This window comes from Anopheles funestus, chromosome 2RL (genome assembly GCF_943734845.2).
Source record: "Anopheles funestus chromosome 2RL, idAnoFuneDA-416_04, whole genome shotgun sequence".
NCBI classification, from domain to species: domain Eukaryota; kingdom Metazoa; phylum Arthropoda; class Insecta; order Diptera; family Culicidae; genus Anopheles; species Anopheles funestus.
This window is the reverse complement of record NC_064598.1, coordinates 5,254,034-5,281,473: the sequence shown is the minus strand read 5'-3', so window position 1 is coordinate 5,281,473 and position 27,440 is coordinate 5,254,034. Positions and strand designations below refer to the sequence as shown.

The following is a 27,440-nucleotide window of genomic DNA, read 5'->3' as shown; positions in this document are numbered from 1 at the left end:
GAAAGAGATTCATTTCATTGCTGTTTGATATTGGTCCATTGGACTGGTACGGGGTGGCTTTTGTCTCGTGTCCCGGTGTTCAAACAAAACCATTCCCGCGCACCAAACAAAAGGGGGAAAACTAAAAATGCACCAACAATATGCAGTGGCCGGGTGACGAGAACCTCTGGAAAGCTATGGGAGTTTCATCGTCGACAATTTGCCGCACCGCACGTGTCCCCCGTGTACATCGCGAATGAATGCAAATGCACTTCGTGAAATCGATCAATTCGCGATGGCCGGATCGGACCAAAAAAAAAAACACTCAAAAAACAAAAACTGTAGGGTGCATATGAAATGAAGCGTATGCCAACCTGGTATTGGAAATGGTGAGATGGTATTTTTCCTCTTTTTGTTTTTCTTTTGGAACTCGAACGCACACCATCCATTGATATGTATCATCCATCCAGCAGCTCCGTTGCTTATCCCAAACACTCCGAAAGGCTTTTGAGTTCATCCACAGCACAGTACGGCAGAGTGGAATTTATATTGATTCGTACGTATGGTATTGGATGTTTGGAGTTCGATGTGGAAGGGATCAACATCAATTGTTCCAGGTGGCGTATTGAGCGGGGTTTATTTTTTTGTTGTTGGTCGCTTCTAGGAGTGGAAAATCATCACCGACATAATGGTTGGTTTCATCACCTTGGGATCACCATCACGGAAAGCACATTGGAAACCGGTGAATGGTTTGAGGTCACGCAAGATTGTTTGTGTGTTCTTTCAGGGACTGAGCATACATGAAAAGTGGTTGGAATGGGGTTTGTGTTTCACTGTAATTAAAGGATTATTGAGCTATTTGAGGTAGACAAACCTCAACGATGGTCACAGAACCCATGTTCTTAGGCCACGTTCGTGGAGTGGTAAAAAGGTGAAGATATTCGTGCGGAGAATATTTCCTGCGCCGGTGTTGGTTGAATGTTTGAACAACTGTCAACATAAGGCGTGCAAAGACACGTCGTATTCTTGAGGTATCGATTCACTGTTGGTAACTGTACTCTCAGTCGGATTTTGAACTTCTCCCCCGGAAGCATTACCAACTGAAGCGAAAGATGATGTCTAATAGATCGGGCCAGTGGTTTGTGATATTATTATCGGTAGCAGTGTTTGTATTCGTACACATTAGTGCACAAGAGAACGATAATGCAGCTGAAGGTGAAGTGAAAAAGGTCGAGAAAGGCGAGAAGACCGTGAATATCAAATTCGACCCATACATGGAACTCTGTCGAGGAACGTTCGAACAACATCCTGCCATAACCAGTCAACTGTTCTGCTGGTACGATGTCCGCAACGATCACAGCGTGATCTCGCCCAGTAAGGTGGAAGTCATCAATAACGACCCGTTCGTGGCACTGTTCCACGATGCCATATACGATGGTGAGATCGCACAGCTACAGTTACTGGGTGATACTCACATTAAACAGTCCGGTCTAACCAATGATAGCTGGATGCCGGTATTTTACGAAAACCATCAAACATTCACCCTGCACGATCGCGATCATCCGGTGGTAGAACGGTTGACCCAGCGCATCGAAAGGATTACCGGATTGAGCTGCGAAACGGCAGAAGATCTGAAAGTGATCTACAACGAGGTCGGTGCGTTTAAGACGAGCGCAATAGATGTCATCCAGACGAAGGAGCAATTCCATCGTTTCTCCTATGCAGGTAATCGGCTAGCAACGGTGTTGTTCTTCGTACGTATCATACCTCGGTTGCCTTTTTTGTGTCAAATAAGTGATTAAAGTTTTCGTTTTTTGCAGATGAACGACGTTTCCAAGGGGGGTAGCATAATTTTCCCCAAGCTGCAGGTCGCTATTCCACCCCGGAAAGGTACGGTAGCTTTCTGGTACAATCTGATGGAGACCGGTGTAGCAAATCAATTGATGAAGTACAGCCTCTGTCCGCTGCTGGAGGACACAAAATGGACCGCCAAGAAAATTATCCATACGCGTGGTAATGAGCTGCGTCATCCATGTCGCGCTTGAATGAGCATCTGCGCCGAAGAGGAAGTATTTAGTGACCGTGCTGTTGTTTCTAACTGTCACAGCAAAAGCCAAGTGACCGTCTGGAATCAGTTAGATCGAAATCGATTGACCGAATAAACTGAATGTGAATAAGAAAAAGAAGCGAAAAAATGTGGAAGTACAAACACGTGTTTACATCGAGTACTAAGGGTGGTTTGTCTTCTCAATATCTACCCAAGATTATCGCGGAAATTGGAAAACAAGGATGACAGAGTTACTGCTCATTTCGTTTCGTGTGATGAAGGCTAAACCTTTCAATTAAATTTCTTCCAAAGTAATGTTACAAATTCTTATTATGTTGCCAAAAGGTGGATTTATTGAATTCCTGTACTACTTGCTATAATGTTAAGCTTTTTATAGCACTTTGGTAAAGTGCCAATGCGTGTGATCGCTGTTTGTCGTGTTTTTCAAAGAGCTTGTTGAATAAATTTACTCACGGCCAAAGCAGCATCATCTAAGCATTCAAAAAAATCTCTCCACTAACGAGTAAACCGTTTTGTTGGTTTGAACAACTGGAGGACAATACCACAGTGTTTCTCTCTCTGTGTGTGCATGATAGTTAAGTGCCGCTAAAAGCGTACGTAGTGGTGTTAATTGGAGTGGTGAAAAACAATGGCCATGCCTACCAGCAGGGAGGGAACTTTTGGGCCGTTTTGGGCAAAACATTCACGGCCACACTTTACTGCAGCAGCTCTAGTTTCGTTGGTTTGCGTGCGCGGAGACGGGCACTCCACGAGCGGGTCGCAAACACCAGCACCAGCTGCCGGCCAACAAAGTAAACAACCTCCATTAGGGTTATCAGTGACATACCGGCCATGATGCCGAACATCCCACCGAAGTTGCTGAATATCTCGAACCAGTAGTAGGCCACATTCTGCTTGTACATCCACGTTTCCGGCTGGCCGAAGAATATCCGCACCACCGCGACGTCCTCCACGTTCTCGATGCCGGCCGTTATGCTGAATCCGTCGCGACGGGAACGAATCAGGGGTAGCTCCGACGCGGTGATCTGATACTTGCTATCCGAGCACGAGGGCAAACATTCCGGACAGTAGAGCGATTCTTCCATCTCCTTCTCCAGCCCCGGTATCCGCACGATGTCCGTTATCACGGTTGACCACTTGACTGTGGCCGAAGTGGAATGGTGTGCATTTACAATTCCAAATCCCACACACACACACACACACACACAAACGTGTGGAAGTTAAACAGAACCCCGTTGATTGGGACGAGAGAGGGGGAAAGATATCAAAAACATTATTATCACCCTTCACCAAAAAAGCACCCGCTCAGCATTCCGAGCGATTAATTCTGTTAAGGATAATTTTATGGTCGTGGTGGTTCCGTCGTATTGCCACTGCCATACTTACTCTTGTACTTGTTCAGGCAGGCGATATGTTGGAGATTGCAGGTCGTTATGGATTTGCTGCTGGCCGACGCTCCGGCCGTCGGCATGTAGAACGGTACGCACTCGCACAGTGCCATCACGCTACGGAGCCGACAGGCGGCGACACAGTTACTTCGGCCATAGTTGGCACCGTACTTTAGCAGCTCGCTACGGAACACGCACTGGCGCTGAAAATCGGCAAGAATTGGCAGGTTACTGTTCAACTCCCACATTTGCTGGAGTCCGCAGTGCATAAATTATCGTGCATCAGGGGAAGTTGGAGTTGTGCCTCCGTTCGTTGTTGGGACGATGGTGATAATGGTCCTTCGCTTGCACAACCACCACGTGGCCACTTTCGAGCTCGAGCGAAATCGTGGGAATCGTCCAACACTCGGTAGCATCTGTCGTGAAGCGGTCGCCTTTGTGCGATACCGATGCTGCAACGAGCGGCATGTATGCAAAGTTGCACGGTGCATAAATATTGTTCTGCGGTTGTCGGTCGCTAAAACATGTTGTCTAGCAGAAACGGGGAATGGCAAATGAGAAACAAACGCGTAACGATGTGGTTTCGACGACCCCGTTGGGCGGATGGTACCGTAAAAAGATGCCACAAAACATGTTGTTCTTGTCGGTTAAGGAACTGGAGTGATTGTGTGTGTGTGTGTGTGGAGAAGGTTTTGTTGGAGCCAATTTGTTCCTGATGTCAATGATTAAGGAACGAATTGCGAAACTTGAAAATCTCCTAAGGCTATATAGCCTTAGCTTTTTTTTGGGAAATCTTGCAAAATTTTATAAATTGATTTATTTTAATGCCAATTGGTTGAAATAAGTTTCTTTTCACTCAAATAATGCTCTAAGTGAAAAAAAGAATAAAAAATAATAAAAAAATTAAAAAAATCGAAAAATTTGCCTTAGCTTTTGCCTTTTAGTAATTTTGCAAAATTTTATAAATTGATTTATTTTATAGATATAGCTACTGATATCATGTGTGATTCAAAGGGATGGCAAAGATGATCTTGCAGTAGGTATGCTCATTCAATCTATTTTTTGCGGTGTTCCCGTTTTCACATGTCATAATCGATCAAAATTGAAGATCCTCCTCAATTAACAAGAGAGTGATCGGTTTTATAGACAGTTTCATCCCCTTTCTAATTTCTAATTCAATTCAGCCAACTCCTTGGAGTCTATCTAACTACTTATTTACTACTCATTTATTTCTGTCAAATTAGCAACACAGAAAAATAATAATACAAAGCTAGCTCGAAATAAGTAATTCATGGCTCATGAGCTAACTGATCGGCAGCTCGTGAGAGCTAGGGCATTATTTGTTCATTTTTGGCCCTAATTATTGCGTTCCAAATAAATAAAGATCGCGGTTGTCTTGTATTCCAGTATGTCGATTTGGTTTCATCACACCTCAAATTAAGAATTGTTGGGACGAAACTTTGCTACTTGTGCACGGGTTGGAATTTTATTGCACAATCCTAATACTCAACTAGTTCCGCGTCAAATGACTGTAAAATTGAGAAATTCCATCGGATTGTAAGTTTTCGGGTGCACTATTTTACAACAACCTGCTTTACCTTTCCTTTTGCCGCAGTGCTCCTTAATTGGATTATGAGCAAACTGGCCGTTTTTATAACCCTAACCCTCGCCCATACACGATGCACTAGAGCACTCTCGAATGCAATTCCGATGCCAAGCTCTTTGCGCTTGTCGATATATGCACCGAGTTCCGCACCGGTATCGATGGATGATGCATTCTCCGGGATGCTTGCTCCACCAGTCGATCAGATTCCATGCGAATGAACATGCAACTGCAAATTCCGCTTCGTTACGATGGAAAACACGGACGGACTGGAACAGTGGATTTAACCATTGAATAGTGAGTGCACCACTGTGTTCCTGTTCCTGTCCAAAGTGCATCCGAATGCAATAGGGTTGCTTCGAAATAAATTAATTACCTTCCATCTGCTTCATGTGGCTCCCATGTACACGGCTCTATGTGGCTCAACCACAGCGCCCACATTAGCCGAGTCCAGTTCGTTTCGGTACGGACACTTTTCGGGGTTTTACTGGAGAAAAACACCGATGGCACCAGCCAAAAGATGTATGCCGGTGCAGGTGGGTGCCGGTACATCGGTAGCAATGCAATGCTTACCTTCTGTCTCGAGTAGCGCAGCACATCCGGCTCACTGTTGATGGTGATGGCATCAATTCGTATGAACGTTTCCGTACCGAGGTGGACGAATTGCTCGTTTACCCCGCCGGCAGTACTGTCCGGTACTTCGTGGGGGTTGAAAATTTGAAGCTAGTGTATGGCGGCAAAAACAGACGAAATAAAAAGACACAGACCGTTACACAGAGCTTTCGAGCTGGGGACAACAGTGATGAGGATCACCACTACTGCCCTTAAGGAGGGTAGCAGCAGGAAAGGGAAGTCATTATTGGAAGTGGGGGGAAAACATTTCCAGGGAGCGGGGAACCCGTACGTTGAAGCCAATGTTGTTGAACAAGTTGTAGAAATAGTCATTAGAGGATCCATTCAGCAGCAGCACCAATCCCATTTCCGGTCCAGTTACGTCCAAAAAGTACGATGGCGGGTGAATTCTGGAGAAGACGATAGGTAGAGCATACAACACATAGAAAAAAAATCACAACTGGCAACAGATTGGACAGATTGCACCAGGAGGAGGATTTCAATTTTTAGCACGAGCTAATACGTGTGACTTGATTATTGGTATGTGTATGATGAGGGGTTTTCTATATACAAAAGTACCTTTTAATTTTATGCTAGAAAATTCTTACGTGTTTTGAAAGTTAATTTATAGCTTTTTTTACAATTAAATAAAAATTTGGTTGCTATAAAAGCATAATTAGCTCTGGAATTCGAACTCGCAGCCCGTCAAAAGATAAGATAAAGAGCATTAGTTATGGAAAGAAATTAGTTCCTTAAGGTTTGTTCTCTTTTGATTTTAATATCTTCCGGTAGAGTCGTCTATTACGAATTTTTCCTTCTATCAATCTACTTCTTTTACAACTCTTGTTCAAGTTTAACTATAATAGAGGTAATTATGACTTTTGTATCTATACTATACTAAAATTCAAAACCTCTTCCAATACTAACAAGTTCTCGTCAGTAGTGAAAACTTTCTTAAAACATTTTTTTAGCTCAAAAAGTTCTCCTCTTCAGCATCGGTTGTCATGTACGAAGAACATAAATCCATGTACCACAAGGTTGGCTCATCAAGAGCAGCATAACTTCATCGGATGTCTGTGTGTAATATTATCGAACAAAAATTAAGACATACTTGCTGGGAGCTTGCCGTAACTCCCGTATCGACTGCGTGCATTATGTGTAAAGGAAAAGTCTTACTCGTTATCTTCGTTGTGTCCGATAAAGTTGAACGTGCAGCAAAATCCGTACTGAGTGCGGCGTACCTCGACCATATCGTTTCGCAGCATGCACGGTAGTTCGATACTTTTCCAAAAGCACCGCAACAGCATATCCTCGCAACGGGGCGATAGCTGGAAAGATGCGCCGCTAGTTAAGGCCGTGAAGCTCGGATGCTTGGTGCAGGCCACTTTACCTTGGTAAGCGTTTCCAGCGCATTGTACATTCCGGTTCCGTTGCTCACGTCATGCAAATCGAGATACTCCTGGAATTTGGTCATCTGGTGCAAATTCTCGTAGTCAAAGTCGTACAGCTTCCCGAGCAGTACGATCTGCTCGAGAAAGTAGCTAGCATTCCGATGTTCGGCCGTATCCGACTTTTCCGCCAGCTGGCGGGCGTATCGTACGGCAGCCGAACGTGAAATGCGGTTGTTGTTACACAGCGAGATCGCCGGAAAGGGTACGTGCTCGATCGGGTAGATCGTATCGTGCAGTGTCGTTATCAGTGGATTGGCGGTGAATTTCCCCCAGGCAGAAATGATGATCGCAACGAGTGTGGCCGCTTCCAGGATTAGCATTAGCAGCCAAAACAATCGCTCCCACACGGACCGATCCTTCTGGGCAAGCTGACGATAGCAGTGGGCGGTAATGCTGTTGAACAGTTGAAACAGCTCCTCCGTCAAGCGATACCTTTCCCGAAGACCCCCACGCGTTGGAGGTGGCTCGTCCCGTTCATTCACGGTGGCAACTGTCCCACTGGAAATGGTGGATAATTTCCTACGCTTCTGTGCATTCGCTTTTATCATTATGGCTGTGGGCGGTGGTAGTGTTTTTATTTAAATATCGATTTCAAAAGACACTTCACTCAAAACTTTTGCACCAACGAGAAGGTCTGTCTGGTAAGGATTGCTCGTGAAAACCGGGATAGAGGGAGGCAATCCTTTTAATAACAGACAACACAGTCATCAGTGATTCTTTTCGTACCCGTGCACGAATGCATTCCTTATCCCGAGTCACAGCATGCACGGGCTGTCTGTGGCCCCACACCGTACCGGTACCGAGATCAAAGTCACACTGCGGGAGATTGCTCCAGGACTGGTGAGTCGAACGAATCGACGAATGTCAATACGATACGGGTAACCGTAGGAGGTTGATTGTTTTTACAACCCTCTCCATCACCGGTGCGCCCGTTGCTGTTTTACACCGCTTCCGGGCCGGTGTTTGGTTTTGGGTATCAAATATTTATTTAACATGAACGATAAGGATGAGGTGGTACAAAAGTGCAACAACAGTGGAAAGAAAAAGGGGAAACACGCTTAGAACGCGGGAAGGGTGGAAAAAATCATTACGAATGATTTGTGTGGCAAAAAAAGTCAAAACTTCCCCCAACCGCTTTGGGCGGTTCCCCAACGTTTTTCTCAATAAGCTAGGATGGCGACATCAGTTTCCGGTAATGACATGTTCACTCATCGTTCGGTTACATCCTAGTACTGTCATTAATATTCATTCCACCATTACCCACGACCTTAGTAGATTTCATACCGCTAGTCGTACCGAACTTGACGGAAAGTGGAAAGAAATCAACATCATTTTGAATTTTAGTATCGATTCTGTTCACCATATTATGGTTTTTCTTTTGTTTTACTTTCTGTCTATATAGCTTGTGGAAATGGTTATTTCCATATTTTATCACTCACTAAAGGACTGGCACAGCAAGGTGAAACACGGGCGGTTGAATGTCGTTTTGGGAAGGTCGTGTAATAAAGCGGCGTACATGTTTCTGTAATAATGAAAGTTATTATTGGGAAAGTTGTACCAAAGTAATTAGCTTTAATGAATGGTATTGCAATCATTATGAATCATAGAATGAACGGTTATGTTTTCTTACTGTTGAACCATTTTAATAAGTACTATCATTAGTGTTGGGTCAAGTAGCTCTTTTGCAAGAGCGGAGCGCACCGCTCTCGCTCTCTAAAGTGTGCGGTGCGCTTGAGGTAGCTCCACACGGAGCGCTGCACACAGGAGCAAGTGTGCGATGCGCTCCTAGGAGCGAAGTTTCGCACCACAAGGAGCGCTGCACGCAAGAGCGATAACTGGAGCACAATAAGAAGACCGGAGCGATTGAAATACCTCTTTCGCTCTTGACCCACTAACTATAGCCTTAGGATATTTTCAAATTTTTTAAATTTTTTTATTTATTTTTTGTTTTTTATTCTTTTCTTCTTTTAACGCACTATTTGAGTGAAAAGAAACTTATTGCAACAATTTCGCATTAAAATAAATCAATTTAATTTTTTTTGCAAAATTTCTCAAAAAAATGGCAATGGGTAAGCCTTATGAAATTTTCGAGTTGAAATTTTTTCTTTAATTTTTTTCCGATTTTTTGTTCTTTTTTGTGTTTAAAGCATTATTTGAGTGAAAAGAAACTTATTGCAACAATTTCGCATTAAAATAAATCAATTTTATTTTTTTTGCAAAATTTCTCAAAAAAATGGCAAGGGGTAAGCCTTATGAAATTTTCGAGTTGAAATTTTTTTTTAAATTTTTTTCCGATTTTTTGTTCTTTTTTGTGTTTAAAGCATTATTTGAGTGAAAAGAAACTTATTGCAACAATTTCGCATTAAAATAAATCAATTTTATTTTTTTTGCAAAATTTCTCAAAAAAATGGCAAGGGGTAAACCTTATAAAATTTTCGAGTTGAATTTTTTTTTAAATTTTTTCCCGTTTTTTTATTCTTTTTTGTGTTTAAAGCATTATTTGAGTGAAAAGAAATTTATTGCAACAAATTCGCATTAACATATATCATATTTATAAATTTTGCTAAATTGCTGAAAAATGAGGAAAATTTTACATTTTCTCAAACAGGGTATGGAACTTGGTTCCTCGAATAACTTCTGGCACAGACATCTGAGGGCATGGCCGTCCAAGAAGCAAATGTAGCCATTGGTGCCATCTATCGACCACAGGTTAAAGATTGGCGATCCGTTAGATACCGACCGAGTTATAGCCAAAACTTGGTGCAAAAATGAGGAAAATTTTACATTTTCTCAAACAGGGTATGGAACTTGGTTCCTCGAATAACTTCTGGCACAGACATCTGAAGGCATGGCCGTCCAGCAAGAAAATGTAGCCGTTGGTGCCATCTATCGACCACAGGTTAAACATTAGCGATCCGTTGGATACCTAGAGAGTTTTATCCAAAACTTGGTGCAAAAATGAGCCTTATGAATTTTTCAAATGTTTAGACTTTTTTGATTTTCTCAAAATTTTTATTCTTTTTTTATTTAAAACATTATTTGAGTGAAAAGAAACTTATTTCAACCGATTGGCATTAAAATAAATCAATTTAATTTTTATGCAGAATTTCTCAAAAAAATGGCAAGGGGTAAGCCTTATGAAATTTTCGAGTTGAATTTTTTTTCCTTTTTTTATTCTTTTTTGTGTTTAAAGCATTATTTGAGTGAAAAGAAACTCATTGCAACAAATTCGCATTAAAATATATCACATTTAAAAATTTTGCTAAATTGCTGAAAAACAGGTAAGGCTATGAAATGGCCTTATGAAATTTTCAAATGGGAGCGCATCGCACAATCGCTCCTGTGTCCAAAATGAATAGTAAGAGATGGCAAGTTTCTTTTCTGTTTGCCCGTCATACTTACTCTGACGACTCTTTCCATATGCCTGATAAAGAAATATAATATTTCCCATTTTACGTTATTAATAACATACAAAATCGTTAGTGAACTTTGAAAGAAATAATCGTCACCATTTTGGATGCAACTTAAATGAAACACAAGAACAATCAATTCAAAACATTGAATATTATGTTTACAATCCAATTTTCAATTTATTTTGTTTCATGAGGATGAAGATGTGCTTTTTTTCTCGTGTGTGGATCAATATAAATGAACTTACATACATACATGCAATGATTTTCTTTCGGTTTTTGGCGACTATTGACATCTACTTTACAAAAAAATGACAAGGTTCCAACATCAAGAGCACTTCGTATTCCGTGTATGTATGTGGAAGACGTTCGGTCTTCCTGGTTGGTTATAGCTTGTAATGAGTCTTCCCGATGCCATTAATCGTCTTTCAATACAACATCGAACAAACGCCTGCTGGGATAGTGATAAAATGTGTGCAGAACAGCAAACAGATATAGGGAACGCTTTATTGCAGCAAAAGTCTGCATTCGTAAAAACGGGTTTGAAACAGAACAGATTGAACACATTGGAGTACACAATCGTCGAATCGTCGAAAACACCTAACAGTAAGATTAAGCGTGGCTAAACAGACGAAACATATCGTCCAAGCTACTAAGTACCGGAAAAATACAAAATACGTACACCGAAAACTTAGCCACTATCGATTGGATAATAAATGGTTGTCCAAACACTTCACCCTCAGCCAACGCCATCGTCTGCACCTTGAGAGTATTGGCAGTGCCTTCGTTGCCGTTGCGTCTGGGCGGGTTGTTATAGGACAAATACACTCCTTACACCTAAGCACACATACACATCGAGAATGTCTCACTCTTCGTTAGTTCATACCGTTAGTGTCTAGCTTACCTTCTTAGTGTACGGGTCGATTATCCCTTTATTTTGATTTAAGTGTCGTTTACGTTTCGCTTCATTTTTTGGTTCTGGATTGCATTTAGTGGTACTGCATATTACGTTTCTGTTAAAACATACCTAACACTAGCGTGTAATGACACTGCACTGTCCCTGGCAGCCCTTTACACAGGCGGCAGTCCCCGGTAACCGAGGTTAATACATTGATAAGTAATACAGTGAAGTAAAAATAAAACGTGCGCCTTCTTCTATATATGTAATACCCCATGAAGCTGAATCGTCCCGAATCATCATTCTATCTAGCATTCGATTGCACTGGTACAAAGAATTGGTACAAAAATTCGTCCACTCCCATACTCACAGCTCATCTCGAAGAGCATGTGCACGTACATATATCTACTTTTAGCCTTTCGCATTTACAATCTCGTGGCACTTGCACATCGATACGGTACAGTTTGGAGTTTCCTGAACTGTATGACGAGGCAATCGTTTTGTGTGTTTATTAAATTTTGATTGTAATTTTTAAATATTAAACAGTAAAAAACTATTATACGGGGGAAAAATGTTCAAACAACGTTTACGAGTTTTTTTGTTTGTTAATGTTGCTTCAAGTGACATACATAAGTAATTCGGATCGTATCCACACATCGATGGTTTTATAGCAAGTAGTAGAGCCGTTTTCTATTTGTCATGTTGACAGTTCAATTTGACAGCGTTGTTTCCTAAGGCTACGGGAAGCATGAATGAAGCGGCGTTCGATGCCATTATAATTCCGTGCTCATTTCACCCATGATTACTGGGCCCTGTGAAGGGAGAAAGAAAAAGGGAACTAATTAGTCATTTGGTATTCATCCATTTGGCATACTATAGGGTGGTTCAATAGCGTTCAATAGTTGTCAGTTGATCAGTGTTCTCATCAGCAGACATTGTGTATTGTCGTGTATTGTGGGAATGGTTCCTGTGTCAAAGCATTCTTAACATAACTATTGGAACAATCTTTACATTATAGTTTCCCTCCCCGTATGATTTATCAACTTATTTAACAGAGTTTTATAGCAGCATGTATGAGAAAATTACACTTAGAACTCGTTGTACGTTACTTCACATGTCGTCTAATAAAGTGTAACAACGATCTCATTTTAATTACTATAATTTTGAATGTTTTAGTGCTATTGGATCTGCTGATAAAAGTATGATAATTTCTAATAAATTTATCACAAAACGTCATGCATACTGCTAGAAACTCATTTTAACTACTGTGGAGCTTAATAACTATGTAGGATATACACTATACATCAACTACTTTTATAAATATACAGCTTAAAGCTCACATCGATGTCATTCTGAACAACTCACGAGAGCACAAATTTTATCTTTCTATAACGATTACCAATTGTGTCATATAAACTATGACACTGTCAATGAATGGGGTTAGTAATCCTCTAACGGGTAGAATAAAGGTTGACAAGGGTTTTAAAAAAAACCCCTCTCACAACAAAACGCACTCGCTAATGATGGATTTTCCGCCGTTCCGGTTTTCCTTTGATGCGAAAACAAGCCATCCGTTGTATGCGAATCGGTTCGCGACTCACCCCAAAAGAGTCGCTTCCCGCCAACACCGTTAGAGAATTACGACGTGAGGTTGCGTTATCATTTATTCATCGGGTAACAAAAAAAAACACGGAAATGATGATGAACTACACGGGTGGGCACACGTGTGGAGAGTCGATTTTACAACAATTTATTTTACAACTTCCCTTCGAACCGAGCACAAAGGTGAGTGTCTGGGATGTTGCAAAAGCGAGGACGCATTTAAATGGAGTGGTGATGGAGCAGGGATTAAATTAAATTTGTTCAACTAATTTGAACTGAATTTGTGTTCGTCGGCAGCGCGTAACGGTGGTGGTGGTGTGAACACTAAGTGAATAATGATTCACATTCACGCCCCAGCCTATTCACGGCCTATTTTGAAGGGATAGGATGCGTTTGATAAATAAGTGAGTAAAGCGTTTGCTTTTCGGCGCTGAGCTCGGTGCGAGGCTCGCTGTATTTTGTCGGGGGAAATAAAACATCATCGATAAACTATGCTGGTATTGTTGTATCCTGGCGTCGTCGATTTGTGCGAAGGAACATGCACCGATACGAGCAGAAACTGGTGCACACGTTATTCATCCGACACCGAGGATGGGTGTCGGGTGGTTTGAATAATTAATCATAGTTTTAAAAGCAAATAGATTGCTCTATTAGTTGGTTGTCATGTTGGTCGTTCGTTTCTCGGCGGGAGTTTAACGGCAGGAGGCGATTTGATTTCGAAATAATTGTTTACGTTTGCCAGTTTCTATAAAACGAGTTGGTGTTCGGAGCTGCTGCCTAATCCCTTGTGTCGATGTGCCGATTTCAAATGGCTCGAGGATGATGTGGTGAATGGTATTTCACATTTAGACTTATCTATCAGCGCAGTTAGGTTTGGGTGTTTGGTATGGAAAATTTCCGAAAAGCTATCCCACATAGGTGGAGGATAGGTGGAACGACGCAAATGGTGAATGTGAATCAATATCATATTACCATCGACAGCTCAAATAAACACGGTATAGGCCAGTGTCATGTAGCCTAAACCGTGCTATAAGAGCTTTGGCGGGGGCCGGAATTGAGCTGCATCGGGTAAAGCTTATTTGTTTGAAATATAATCTATGCTTGCTTGCCGTTTGCTGTGCTGGGGTTTTGTTCCTTTGTTGGAAGCGTTGCCTAGGAGTGAGTTACATGAATAGTAAAGAGCAATAATGTAACTACCGTGATGCTAAATAAAAGATTACATAGAATGGCCGATGGAGTTCTATTTGATGAATTTTACTCAATGGTAGCTGACGATAATTCAACTGTACATAATTGAATGCTAGTTTACTGAACTGGATTTTTTCAAACATTAGTTTTGTTCTTCCATCAATGGTAATCGGTAAAATGAGCTTTATTATCTCATCTGTCCCTTCATTATTATATTTACATGCCTTGACCGAGGGTTTGACAGTAATTAGATTTAAAACACTCTGAAACTTCACTTCTTTTAGTTACCTAAGCGGGAAGATTGGGAACAGCCAAACTTTAATGAAAAATTATTGTTAAATGAGCAAAAAATGTATGTTTTTTCGTTAAGAATAATTTCTGCGATAACAATAAGGACGAAACACAAAAAAACCGTTTTGTTACTAATGAATTATAGCAGCTGTCATTCGCTATAATTTATGTATTGAAATGAAAGTCGACTTAGTCGACTTATTTGAAAACAATCCTTGATTTGATGTTGATATGCAAACAACACCCAGAAAATGTGGAGTTTTCTTTTCTTAAATTAGTTGTATTCTATTTGTTTTCCATTTTACAACACATTTATCATTGTGCGTTATTTCTCTAAAATGTTCGCACCCAAAATCATTATGTACTTTGCATACAGCATGAAGAGTAGCATGACTGATCATTTTGTCTGTTACAAGCAACTTCTGTTCCACTTCACATTTCAAGCACAATTGTACTTCTAGCTCCTGTCGGTCATGTTTCGAACCAAAATATGTGAACCATTTCAACCTCTGTTTTGCGCTGACAGACTGATTAATCGTGTTCGTTACAAAGCTCAACCTGCACAATGCATGTGAACAACCAATTCCCATCCGGTCAGACCGTTTCACATTAGCGCTTCACTTGCTGAGAAGGTGAAAAGCAAACCTTAGCCTTTGTGGCTGCCAACATCCTTGAGGCTTTTTTTATCCTGCGTGTTGTTGTGTGCTCCAATCTCACCGAGCAAAGCCCGAGCAAAGCAAAGTGTGAATCGTTTGCGGTACATCCTTATTCCACGAACTGAACATTCATCCTGTTGGCAGCACTGCCAATCAGACATGCTCACTGTAGCGCGAGTATTGCAGTACGAACTGTTAATTTTTTCAAGTGCCTGTACACGCCGTCCCTTGAAGCGAATTCTACCTTTTCAGCGGTTGTAGAGTACGCCCTGCTCGAACCCTTTTCACCGATGACGATGATGGTGATGATGATGATGCTCATGCTACTGGTGGGCACTGTAGAACAGTGAGCCAGCATGGCCGCGCCATGTGGTTGGAGTTCGTTTCGTTCTTTTTCGCGCGGTTTTCGTGAGATGCGGGACGATTACCTCGAGCATCGTTATGTTTTTGTTAGCAGAAATTTTTGAAATATCAACTTTCGGGCTAAAGTTGAATTAGGAAAACCAACCACCTGCCACCGGTCCGGTAGGTGGGCGTATGGTAGACGATGGAATAAACTCGCACAATAAAACAGCTAACCTGAAGCACTTTCCCGTTGCTAGACTTATTTGCACGAAAGTGCAATCCTATGGGGGAAAGGTTGCTGCTTTTCGAAGCAACATCGAAAAAATCTGTCGGTTTTGTACCGTTCGGAATTATCCTTTGCGTATAGCGTACAGTCCGCCTAATGAGCTGTAATTTCAATAGAGCGAGTCACTGACAGCGAAGCATAGCGGCCGTGTGCCCCGGTATTTTGGGGCAGTGGAATGTTTGATGGGCATTTTTTTTAATAATAGCCTCCACGCAAGGACACACCGTCGACGGTTTTTCGGGGACGGAGAGGTTTTGAAAGTTATGCAATCCGCAGAACCTTTCTGCCAATGGTTTTGGGGCTAGAATGATGAACGCTTGTGTAGTGTAAGCGAACGTTTCTACATATTCCACAAAAACTAAGCAATATGCTGGAAGAGAAGAATGGTTTTTGCACTACTGTATCCCTAACCCAGCAGGATTCTTTCAATGTTTTGCCATTATTTTGCCTTTATCGTTTCCCTACCCATGCAGCGTCATATGTACCATCGAGCCATCTCTGCATGTCCATGAAGTCACAGAATTGCGTCTATTTTTGTGAACTTCCAAGAACATCGGGCTATCATCATAACTGCTATCCCGGAGCGCAAGATATAATCAACACCCGTTCTTATCAACGTGTGTCTCTCTGCCCGGCAGAAAGTTCAAAGCCGAGCCGAGATTGTGCGCAACCGGTGTAAGTCGTCGGTTGGAATTTTCTTTCAACTTTCTACCACCAATGTCAATCTCGACCCACCCGAGAATTTGGTTACCAAGGGGATGGCATCAACCTCGACGCTGTTATGATAAGCTTGGCAACACGAGCTACAAAAAACGGGGGCCACGTTTTGTGAGGGGCTATACAAATTTCGAAAGAGTTCATGTACATAAGTATAAAGAAAAAAAAACGACAGGATAACGTTTTCTTGTGATCGTGACGGTAATGGTTAAGGGATTAATTAAGAGCACTTGTGAAAACATACCGAAAAACGATTCTGCTTCTTAATGATGTGCTTTTATCACACGAGTTTAATGTACTGTAGTCAGGCTGGGAATGTGTGTTTTTTCTATGGCCTGTGATGTTGTTATTTTCTAGTACATTTATATTTCTTGCATGGAGCATGGAATTACCATTTTTTTTCCAAAATGTAATATTCTAGAAATGTTGTCAAATAATGTTTCCATCATGAAGAAGTCTTTTGATATACAGTCAGCTGGATAATTTTGTATGGCAGAGTTAATATCTAGAGATATAATACATATCTTTGCTAATCAAGAGCATCAATTAGCAGCTAAGACAAAGTCTAAGATCGTTAGTTTATGTGTTGATCAATTTACTAATGCGCGATGTAGGCACTCAAGAGACTGATAAAAACTCGAATTAATTTTTTTAATTGTAAATAAAGACAAAGCAGCTACGTTTTACAAAGCATCTTAAACTATATCTAAACCTATAATACCCAAAACGTTGATCCATCCGAATCGTGTGGTTGACACTCGAAATCATAAACCAAAAAAAAAACATCCCATCACCCGGTGCTACTTACCGTCGGCTCTGTATGATAGGTGTTAGTATCAGTTCTAAGCTGGACGAACGATGGTTGCTGTTCTTACCGAGACCGAACCGAGCCGGACTGGACCCGATCTGGGACCGCTTGGTCAACCGTACTGATTCGGTGCTGGCTTTGGTCGGACTGTTACGCGTACCCTGCGCACCCGGCATCCCACCGTTGGCCGGCTGCTGGCCAGTGGGCGAGCTAGTGCTCACCTCGGTTTGCATGTTTCCATTTTCACCACTGGTCGGACCAACAGATCGGGTGGCATTCTAGTGGTTTTTGGTTGATTTTTGTTTTGTTTTGGAGGGAAAGAAAATAAGCGCAAACGCTTTATTAGACGAAGTCGATCGTCGACGGATTGTTTTGGTTTCGGATCAGCAAAATGATTGAACCGAACGTAAAACGACAACAACACAAAAGAACATGCAATGTTAGAAGGATTGGACATTGTGCAGGTTTGGTGTGATAGTTAAAACACAACAATAAAAATTAAAAATAATAATAATAATTTTCCAACTGATACACAAAAAACACATAATTTAACACTTAAAAACATGCAACATTTATACGTGAATGGACATGCAAAAAGTAAGGAAAAGGACACTAGAATTTAAACTAATTTATTCCAATTGAAACCCAATGCTGGTAAATGCTGATATAAAAGAAAGGACAATTTTTATTTTGTCCAGTATTACAACAGTGCGTTTTGCGTTGCTGATTGATGTAGCAAAAATGTTTCTATTGAGAAAAAAAAACGAAAAAGAACTCTACAAGCCATGATTAATAAGCAATCATGTTTACTGTCGTTCGCTTGTTTAATTCAGCATTGTTTATAAAGCTTTTAGTACCCCCCAAAAAAACACAGGGAAACAACTTTTAACAAATCGATTGGGAATCTCTCTCCGAGCTTGATCCAATTTATGGCAAACACAAAATAACATAACTATTGCACAAGTAAACTAGGGCAGTTATTGGTTTCGCTTCAACGGATCCCAAAAAAACCGGGGAAAGCAACAGCAATGGCATAAGGAGTGAAAAGAGAACAGCAAAAAAAAAACACAAAGCTTTCCCCAGTACGAATGTCCTAGAATATTTCCGGGGCTACGAACACGCTGCATGCATTTTAGTCACGGAAAGTCGAAAAGCTTTCTAGAAAACTGCCACGATGAAGGGGTTTTTGCAACACGGAAGCGACGGTGAAACGCGAAGGAACGTTAAAGGAAAACTTTTACATCGTTTACTTATCCCACAAAACAAACGAACTGTTACCGTACCCGTTTTGTCGGGAGTTAAAAAGAGGGTGAACAAAACAACAACAAAAAACGCATACACAACTTTCACTCCCGGTCGGTTGCTGACACGCGGGGTGGTCCTCCTTCATGACTGTCATGGCTGTGTTTTGTTCGTGGAAGCAACACGTGCTGCACGGTATGCACCTGTGCAAAAGGGGAAAAAGGAACCGGAACATTGAAGAATGCTTATGAAAAGCCAAGAACCGAAGAGGGGGAAAAAATGCACAACCACCCACCAAAAACCCCCCTGGACCGTGTTCGCGTCCGGTCCGTGATAATACTGCAGGCGCACAAGTTGCATCCAAATTCTCTGCTCATTTTTCCCGCCTCGCCATTCTTTCCCGATTGCCCTTCCCGGTTTTTCCGGGCTCTCATTACACCAGCACACACACACACGCGTGTTGAGAGAATTGATGATGGTGGAGATTGATGTGGAAAATGGGATCGCTACTAGCTCGAAACGAAAGAGCAGAAACGATGCGATGCTTCCTTTGTTCGCTGAAGCATTGCATCAAATGCATCAAACGGTTCATGGAGTGCCGACAAAAGCAAGCACTGGGGCCTGGCCAAGGGGAAAGGATCAATAATAAGTACAAGAAGTCTAACCGGGAACGGGGTGCGGAAAAGCCGGGGCTTGCGAATGCACTCAGTGGGCCGGATGTGGAAACATGTTTTGCTTTACCGTACTGTTAAGCTTTCCGTGTATTTTCTACTACTCAGCCAGGGTTGGGTTGGAAGTTGAGAAGAACTTTTTTTGTGCTTTGTTTTGTGCCGTGCTTTTGCTCATTCATTCAAACCTCCTACCGGCTTTTTTTGTTATTATTTTCACCTTCCATGTTGTTGCATTGTAAGCAGAGTAGGAACAGAGAACAGGGTAAGCGAAACTTTCCCGCTGGAAAGCCAAACGCTTTCGTGAACAACTAGAACAAAACCGGTGCAAAAGTAACGCTGAGTAAAAATGTTCCTTCTAGCTCTTGTGTTAAGGATGTCACATTTCATGCAATTTCGGGACGGGAAAGGTTGGAAACATTGATAAAAAGCACTGAAAACAAGGAATACTGAAAGAGGAAAAAACGCTGACGAGCAAAAACAACAACGGAGCAGCGAATTGCATACACTCCAGGGGCTTTAGCAAGTGCTCGAGCACCACCTTGAGAAAGTAAATTGGTAACGCACGGGTAGGATTTTCGTGCACAAAAAGAACGGAGAAAACAAAACAAAAAATCATGCAAATCGATGCGAATCATTACGATACGAAATGGGTGAAATATGGTTTCTTCACCACATTCTTCATGCATTGTAGCTGCTGATACCTGGTAGGTCACACTAAGGACAAGCGACACATGCAAGCTATAAGCTAAAGTTCAGCTACTTACATTGCCCTCGTTCGTACGGGCCGGTGTGGTTACGGTTTGTTCAAGTTCCGACGACCGTGTACCATCCTGATTTCGGTTCGAATCGAAACAAATCAATGGACCAACCTGATCGACCCCGTCACCCTTGGTACCGTTGATAACCTCCCACGGTCCATTGCTCATCGATTGCTGTGTGTTATTGTTGTTGTTCAGAACATTCTGACTGCCGGTCACACCCATCCCGAGCAGCCCGGTGAAACTTTCCGGATTGTTATTATTTAAGCTACTGCCGCCCTGGTTAAGTCTTTCCACGCCAGTCTTATAGTTTTCCAGATAGTCGATCGACTTGTTGAATGATGGCGAATGGGCCATCGGGTTCCGCTGCTTCCGGTCCGCACCGGTGGCAACGGACGAGCGACTGAAATTGTGCACACTGGTGATGTTGTACTGGTGTGCCTGTTGCTGCTGTTGCTGATGATGATGCTGATGATGATGCTGATAGTGGCGCTTCGGGCGTATCGGTACACCGATGTCGGACTTGGTACCGCGGGTACCCCCAGTACCCGGGCCCAGTCCACCCAGTGCAGGGATACCGCTACCGGCCGGACCGACGTTCGACCGGAAACCGGTCCCATCGAAGTAATAGTGGTAGGGCGCGGCGGATGACGACAGCGTTGCCACCGTGTCCAGGTATGTGCTAGTGCTTAACCCACTGCCTATACTACCGACACCACCGACCGGATGGACGCGGCCACCAAGATTGTTAGTGAAATTGTGCCGATACTGATGATGCTGTTGATGCGGTTGTTGCTGATGATGCTGCAGATGGTGATGGTTCTGGTGAGGGTTTCGGGTTAGACTGAAGGTGTAATGATTGTTTTGATAGTGTGTGTTGTTAGTATTAATCAAGCGACTGTTACTGCCGTTGGCACTATGTACACCAGGTACCGAGGAAAATTTGCTCTGAACAAGTGTTTGCTGTTGCTGTTGCTGTGATGGCTGTTGTTGCTGTGACTGTGGCTGTTGCGTTATAGCTGGTGGGTTGGTTTGCAATGGCCCGGTACGACCCGGACAGAGTGGAGGTTTCCTACTACTCACGGTATGATGGTGTGGCTTCATCGTGTTCGACGAGGACGACTTCGTGTGGCCCGACGTTACGGATGCTCCGGATGATTTTTTCGTACCGTACTTGGCACTGTCGCTGGATCTGGGAAGTACGAACGGAAGATTCATCAAACCCGATTCTCACTTTTGCGTTAACGGTGAACCACTGCATCTACTTACCGTTCCGATGAGTACGCATAGTCCTGATCAGCTCCAAGGCCTGAATCAGTGTGTTCGTGGGACACTCGCAACCCCGAACTGTCCAACGGGCTCAGGCTTGATCCAGTTGGGGAAATGAAGTCTCCCATACTCATGCTGGACATCATTCTGTGGAGAAATAGATCGATTCAGTGCCGCACTTGCGTAAATTCCAACCTCTTTGCACCCGTACCTTATAAGTCCCGAGTTACGATCGTAGTCCCTCGATGAACTGATCGTACTAGCCGATCGTATCGAGCCTCCGTTGATGCCGTTCTCCACCAAACTGCCATCGCCACCCTTCGAGTACGGGTCCCGTATTCGATCGATCCGATTATTGCTCGCCTGGTGCGGTTGATGATGATGGTGCGATAACGATGTCGACGATTGATGACTAGTCTTGTGCACCTTCAGTGTGTTGGGCTTTTTGGCGGCATGATTCGTCTCCACGACCGTGTACGGTATCTCGCGCAGCTGATCCTCCGTCATGCCGGTCGTATCGACCAGATCGAACTGCAGATGCTTCGTCAACTCGCTCGACCAGATCTTCTCCGAGGGCGATCGGTGCTTGCGGTGTCGCCGACTGCGATGATGATGCTGTATAATGCCAGAATCGGGATGCGTACCCTTCATCACCTGGCTGCTCTTGATGACGGCCGCCTTCGGTACGGCATCGGAGTGTTGCTTGCGCTGTACCTCCAACCACTGCTCACCCGAATCGACCAGCTCGATCGAATCCGTCGATCGCCGATGTCCGGAGTAGCTACGATCGCGGCTCTCCGTATCGGAACGGTTGCGTCGATTCTTGGAACGATGGCGCCGATGCTTACGGTGCGAATTGTGCGAACGTCCCGAACGTCCCGAGCCGCGACTCATTTCACTCTCGTTGTCCGACACCCGGCGACTTCTGTGTCGACGTCGACGCCCCGAGCGTGATTCGTTCGACGAATGACTCTCGACGGAGCTCGACCGCATCCGGCTGTTATTGGCCGGTGCACTCATACGCGTCGATGCGGACCGTACCGACTTTGGGCTCGAGTTAATCCCAAACAAACCTCGCTGCTGTGACCGCATCCAGGGTGCGCTGCGGGTACTGCGCGGCGAGTCCGGTGGGACCGTGGTCTGCGATTTGCCACCACCACCATTCAATGCAGCCGGTATACTGCAAGTAGAACGATAAGGGCTCTCAAAGCTGTACAGCGCGTAATGTATCAGCGCGAAAATCACACGAGAACAACACGACAACAAAGGACGCATGGGTGTGCAGAAAATGTGAAGTGCGCCATGGGAGAGGGCAAGAAAGAAACACGGTGAGATGAGCATGTGTTAAAATTGCGTCGAAAAATGGAACACCGCTAGGAAAACTTACGACTGTGCCGGTTGAGGTATTGAAACGGATTTGATTTCCTGCTGAATGTATTTCGGTGCATCGAACATCTTGTCCTCTGGCGGTGGTTCGTTTATAACGCGCCGCGGCTGTCGGCGGGACGGTGTCCTGGTAAACGCAGGTGGAACGCGCTGTTGCGTCGAGAGGTCCTTCATCGATTGACGCTCCGACCGGGTACTGAAAGCGAGCAAAACCGTACAAAAAAGTGCCGCTTAGCCGTGTTTGGTGCTGGTGAAGTGTTTTCAAGTGGAAAACAGGATTCAACGAGATATACCTGTACTTGCTGGCAAGGGTACCGGTGGCTTGCATCGGCGCTACTCGTACCAGCCGGAAGAACGAATGATGTTCCACGCAACATTTCCACAGATGCTTGCAGGCGCTCTTTTTTGGTGTCTCGAAACCGTAAGTACTAACTTCATTCTGAGGAGTGGAGAACAATTGCATAAAAAGGTTGCTGTACCGCGTCACCGTTTCAATCGCTTACGTTTTTATCACAGACGCGAAGCATAAAGTATCGTCCCTTGTAGTAGACCTTCGCTATCCGAGGCCAGTAGTAGTGTGCGACGGTGGTTTTATTACGCAGCACCACAATTCCACCCGGCGTAAGGCCGAGAAAATATTCCACACTATCTTCGCCCTATGGTTCAATAAAATGGGTAGAGAGAGAGAGATTCGTAGGGATTAAGGTCTGAGAGTTGAATACATATAATAAAGAGGAGGATATCCATCCATCACATACCAGCACCGGATGCAGATCCACACCGTACATGTCATGCCACTTGACCTTGTCCAGATAGTTAAACTCGGCCTGCGACGGGGACATTCCTTCCAGCTGAATGTGTAGCTCGTGGATGCGGCTTTCGATTTCCTTCGTTTGGTTGTTGAGCAACCGGAACTCGGACACGTATCCGGGCGGATGTTTGCGTGGATCATAGTTACCGAGCTCGGCTGTAAACGGTACAGGAAGGTACGGCGGTTATTGTTAGCTAGATTGTTGAAACATACGTTTCCGTTCCGTACCCTGTATGACATACGCTCCCAGTTCGGCAGCAAGCTCAAACGAAACGGGCAATCGTCCTTGAAGAATGTCCTGCTTCACCTGCAAATACAACTGGTACCTGGGAAGCGGCAAAAGCCGGAAGTTGGGTTGATAATTAATTCCTTCAAATTTATTGTCCTTTGTTTGCAAAGCTCACTGTGCCGACGTCGAGGACGGCGTGTCGGACGTGTCGGATCTTACCTTGTGATTTCTTCGACAAGCTTGCAAGGATCGCAGGCGTAGAATTTAACACCAAAGTAGAGATCGTACGGCACTTTGCCAGCTTTTAACTGTCGGGAAAGTCTTGCACCCGGATCCAACCAATGCTAAATGGAGGGGGAAGAAAGCACCAAGATGTGTCACAATAGACAACACTAAGGGCTGTGTCCACTATGTCCACAACTAAACACCATCCATCTACTTACCGTCTGGTTGTCCTGATCGATGTACCGTATCCCAAAGTAGGCAGTCTCTATCAGATTCAGCCGCGCAAAAACCACATCCAGCAAGGCTTGGCCGGGTAAATCATCCTGCCCGAGTTGACCGCATGAAATGGAAGGAAGAGAATGAAAAATAAATATTTGACAATCAAAATCCCCTGCAGACATTGGGACACGATTCCCGGGAACCCCGCCGTCGCTGTAAGTCAGAAATTAATGATTTGTTAGCGGATGGGTCACATTGGCGGATTTCTGGTTTCGTTCGCATCGGGATCAGGATGCTGTAATGTCATTCCAGGATTTTACCGTGCGTGCGGCTCGCGCGTTGTTGCGTGTATTGCGAAATTGAAGTTCATTTCGCAAACATTTGCGCGACCGTTCGGCCGACCGCAGCACAGGACACCAGCCGGAAACCGGGATCAGGATTATTTGCGTTTCATCATTTCTGGCTTGGCAAAAGAAGCTTTATAAGCGCGCCGGACCGTTCTGTTTGCTGGCTAATGGTACCGGTGGCATTGTTATGATGATAAATGTTGGTTGAACATTGACGTCGGCATAAAGGATTCGAAACGTCAGCAGTCCGTTTTTGGGGAAAATATAAAATAAACAAAATGTTCACCAGCACCCACCCCATTTTTGGGGGACGATGATTGCGTCCCCCACCCCCTGGGGGGTGGGTAAATTGCAAAACAATGCAAAAGTTCAATTAATATCAAACCACAACGGGTTGGGGGAGGGTTTTTGGTGGTTCGGATATGGGATTCCAATTTTCACAGAGGCCTGTGAGTCGAAATTTGTATGGCGTATGGATATGGGGCTCACTAATTTGATTGTACCCACCACCGGGTCAATCCAGGTCGAAGCAAAAGAGCAATCGTATTGCATTCTACAACCCCCCTCCCCAGGAAACGAGGTCAATAATAAGGGTTGCACCGCGTGACAGCCTGCATGCTGACACATGCAACACATGCGACGGATGTATTCAACAAGATGATCGATGGTAAAGTATCCCCGGTAGAGGAGGTTTCTTTGATTTATACTTCCTGATCGTTTGGGCAGTTTACGAACCGTTTTCGTTCCGTTTTTTTCTATGCTTGAGGATTTTTTTCTCCTCTACTTCTTTCAAACATAGTAATGTGAACCCCTATGTTAGAGGGGCCCATTCTACGTGACTGTCATTAAAGAAACCATTGGAACGATTTGCAGCGTCACGCTAGACCCACGCGTTCTGACATCTTGCGAAACAGTCCCGCTTCTTAGTGCGGGCCAATATGTGTGTGTCTGAGGATATGTTGGTGTCCGGGAAGTGTAATGTCCATTGACCGATGTACGATACCTTCCAAAGTGGGGAAGCATCCACGAACTAAGCACGGAAGCGGGCACAGTATAGTTCAACCAGCTGGAAGTATCCGCTACAAAATGGGAATCTTATTTCGCTCAAGCAAACCTGGCACATCACTATCGCATGCCAATCTCTGAAAGACCGATGGTGCTAAGCACAATAGCGAGCGCGTACGGTGAGAACTAGGACTTCCTGCTGCGCATAACTCTCCTTTCCTTCGTTCGTCCGTCAGCTTGCCATGAGTCAGCGAAGCAATGGTTATGCGCCACACTCAGCACTTGAACTTCGTCCGGGCAATACGAAATGATAAATTGTCTGCTGGGAGCTTTGATAGAATTCATGTTGGTGGGAATTTGCATTTGTTGGTTAGTATGCTTTTACGAGTGCCTCACCAAAGCTGCGATACACATCGACACGTTACAACACGGGCACACAGATGAGGGGACGTGTTTTGAAGCTCTGTTTGAATAGCGGCTGTTTGAAGTGCGTTATTCTTTTATTAATTTTTTGTGTCCAAACAAAAAGGTGCGAAAAGCCAAAACTAGCTGGTAGATGAGATTGGCATGCTTTTGTCTATAAGTACCTAATTAGAGTAATCTTCTGAGGTGTGAACTAGTGGCTCATTATCAAGCTGCACAACCACTCTTTAGAATCCATTTTTTTTTTGGTGCAAAATTCCTGATTCGATTCAATAGTACCTTTAGAGCAGTGTGTCCTTAATAGTACTGAAAAGAGTAGTAACTCGTGTTGCTACGCGCTTGTTCTACGCGAAGCACAACTTTTCTGTTATCAGTGCAAATTAACTTTTCTGCACCTCGCACAAAGCCAGAGGAGAAAGGGGAACCATTTTTTTCTTCCCCCGCAAGTGGAAAGTGCTCCAGATATTCTGGGCCACGATGGTTACGTTGGTGCACATTTGCCTTAGTTTCCCCGGAAGCCTTTTGCGTGTACCCGTGAGGCGTTGGTTTATGATGTCGTTAATCTTATTTCAAGACTTATTGTGCACTCATTTTTCACAACCACCAAACGGATCGAGCGACGATAGCGACTGCTGTACGCTTTGCATTTTCACCCACAACATGGGAATAGGGGTGGATTCTCGTACAGCAAACATTCTTGGACACACCGTGGATTGGTACGTTAACACTATAACGACCAGAGTTTGTACGGAACGTGGCACAGGACTACCTATTTCCAACTTTATACTGACGTTTTTGGTTGTTAAATAAATAAAATAAAATTAATTTATAGATTTTTTTAACTTTAGTAGTTCTTAATTTTTAAAATATTTTGTTAAGTTTTTAGAAATATCTAACAATCCAAATAGAATAAAAAAGAAGGACTAAAGTGACGTATACAGCTCCCTTTAGTGCTAATTGGCAAGGCTTGAGTTTCAAGAGCTTCACGCAATAGGAACTCACCTCTTTTGATCGTCAAATAATAAGTTGTAAAAGAAGTGGTTTGCAAAGTTTCAACAATTTATCTTTATTTGTGAGGAGAGAAAATTCTATCAGTTCTCTGAAGTTCCGCTTGGCTGTGTAGTTTTATGAACGCGCGTGAAAGCCTCAGGAGAACGTTCCTTGGAGAAGCGTAATAGAATTAAATTTCACATACAGTTTTAAATCACTTCCATCACACATATCGTGAGCAGTGCTTCACGAAGCTCGTCATGTAAATCATTTAGTCATACGCATGTTCCAACAGTTGGCGCTTTCATAAACATCCCATTAACATGGATGACATTACATTGGCATACGCTTATAAAACATTCGGCAAGCAATAGTATGAGCAACCACCACAATGCTTATCATACGACAAAATGCCTCCAGCATGAGGCTTGCTTATTGTTCTACAAACACACGACAAATGATGCGAACCACAACACAAACACGCCATCGACTACCGGGAAAAGCTGCAGGGACTTACTGGAAGGGCAGATCATTAATATGCACCGCTGTAAACGCGCTGCAGA

At 43.5% G+C, this 27,440-nt stretch overlaps 2 protein-coding genes and 1 pseudogene across 4 annotated transcripts in view; 1 reads left to right on the top strand and 2 right to left on the bottom strand.

The window, feature by feature from the left end:
* Window positions 1-290: 290 nt before the first annotated feature.
* LOC125774872 (prolyl 4-hydroxylase subunit alpha-1-like) lies at window positions 291-2,216 on the top strand. Its single transcript, XM_049445227.1, has 2 exons — window positions 291-1,733; window positions 1,800-2,216. The coding sequence occupies exons 1-2, from the start codon at window positions 1,092-1,094 to the stop codon at window positions 2,022-2,024; spliced, it is 867 nt and encodes a 288-aa protein (XP_049301184.1). The 5' UTR covers window positions 291-1,091; the 3' UTR covers window positions 2,025-2,216.
* Window positions 2,217-2,362: 146 nt separating this feature from the next.
* On the bottom strand, window positions 2,363-9,516 carry LOC125774891 (pickpocket protein 28-like; annotated as a pseudogene).
* A 1,134-nt stretch (window positions 9,517-10,650) lies between these two features.
* The window catches only part of LOC125774828 (homeobox protein 5), a 100,802-nt gene continuing 84,012 nt past the window's right edge, over window positions 10,651-27,440 (bottom strand). The window contains exons 3-14 of one of the 3 annotated variants that reach the window (XM_049445108.1): window positions 24,112-24,216; window positions 23,888-24,012; window positions 23,668-23,765; window positions 23,387-23,595; window positions 23,132-23,284; window positions 22,922-23,067; window positions 22,630-22,824; window positions 21,454-22,452; window positions 21,243-21,389; window positions 19,980-21,165; window positions 17,303-17,580; window positions 10,651-12,221 (exon numbers count right to left, since the gene is read on the bottom strand). In XM_049445108.1, coding sequence (XP_049301065.1) covers window positions 12,212-12,221; window positions 17,303-17,580; window positions 19,980-21,165; window positions 21,243-21,389; window positions 21,454-22,452; window positions 22,630-22,824; window positions 22,922-23,067; window positions 23,132-23,284; window positions 23,387-23,595; window positions 23,668-23,765; window positions 23,888-24,012; window positions 24,112-24,216 — 3,651 coding nt within the window. In that variant the 3' untranslated portion in view covers window positions 10,651-12,211. The remainder of the gene's footprint in view (window positions 12,222-17,302; window positions 17,581-19,979; window positions 21,166-21,242; window positions 21,390-21,453; window positions 22,453-22,629; window positions 22,825-22,921; window positions 23,068-23,131; window positions 23,285-23,386; window positions 23,596-23,667; window positions 23,766-23,887; window positions 24,013-24,111; window positions 24,217-27,440) is intronic. The other 2 variants (XM_049445110.1, XM_049445109.1) reach the window with 2 other exon arrangements.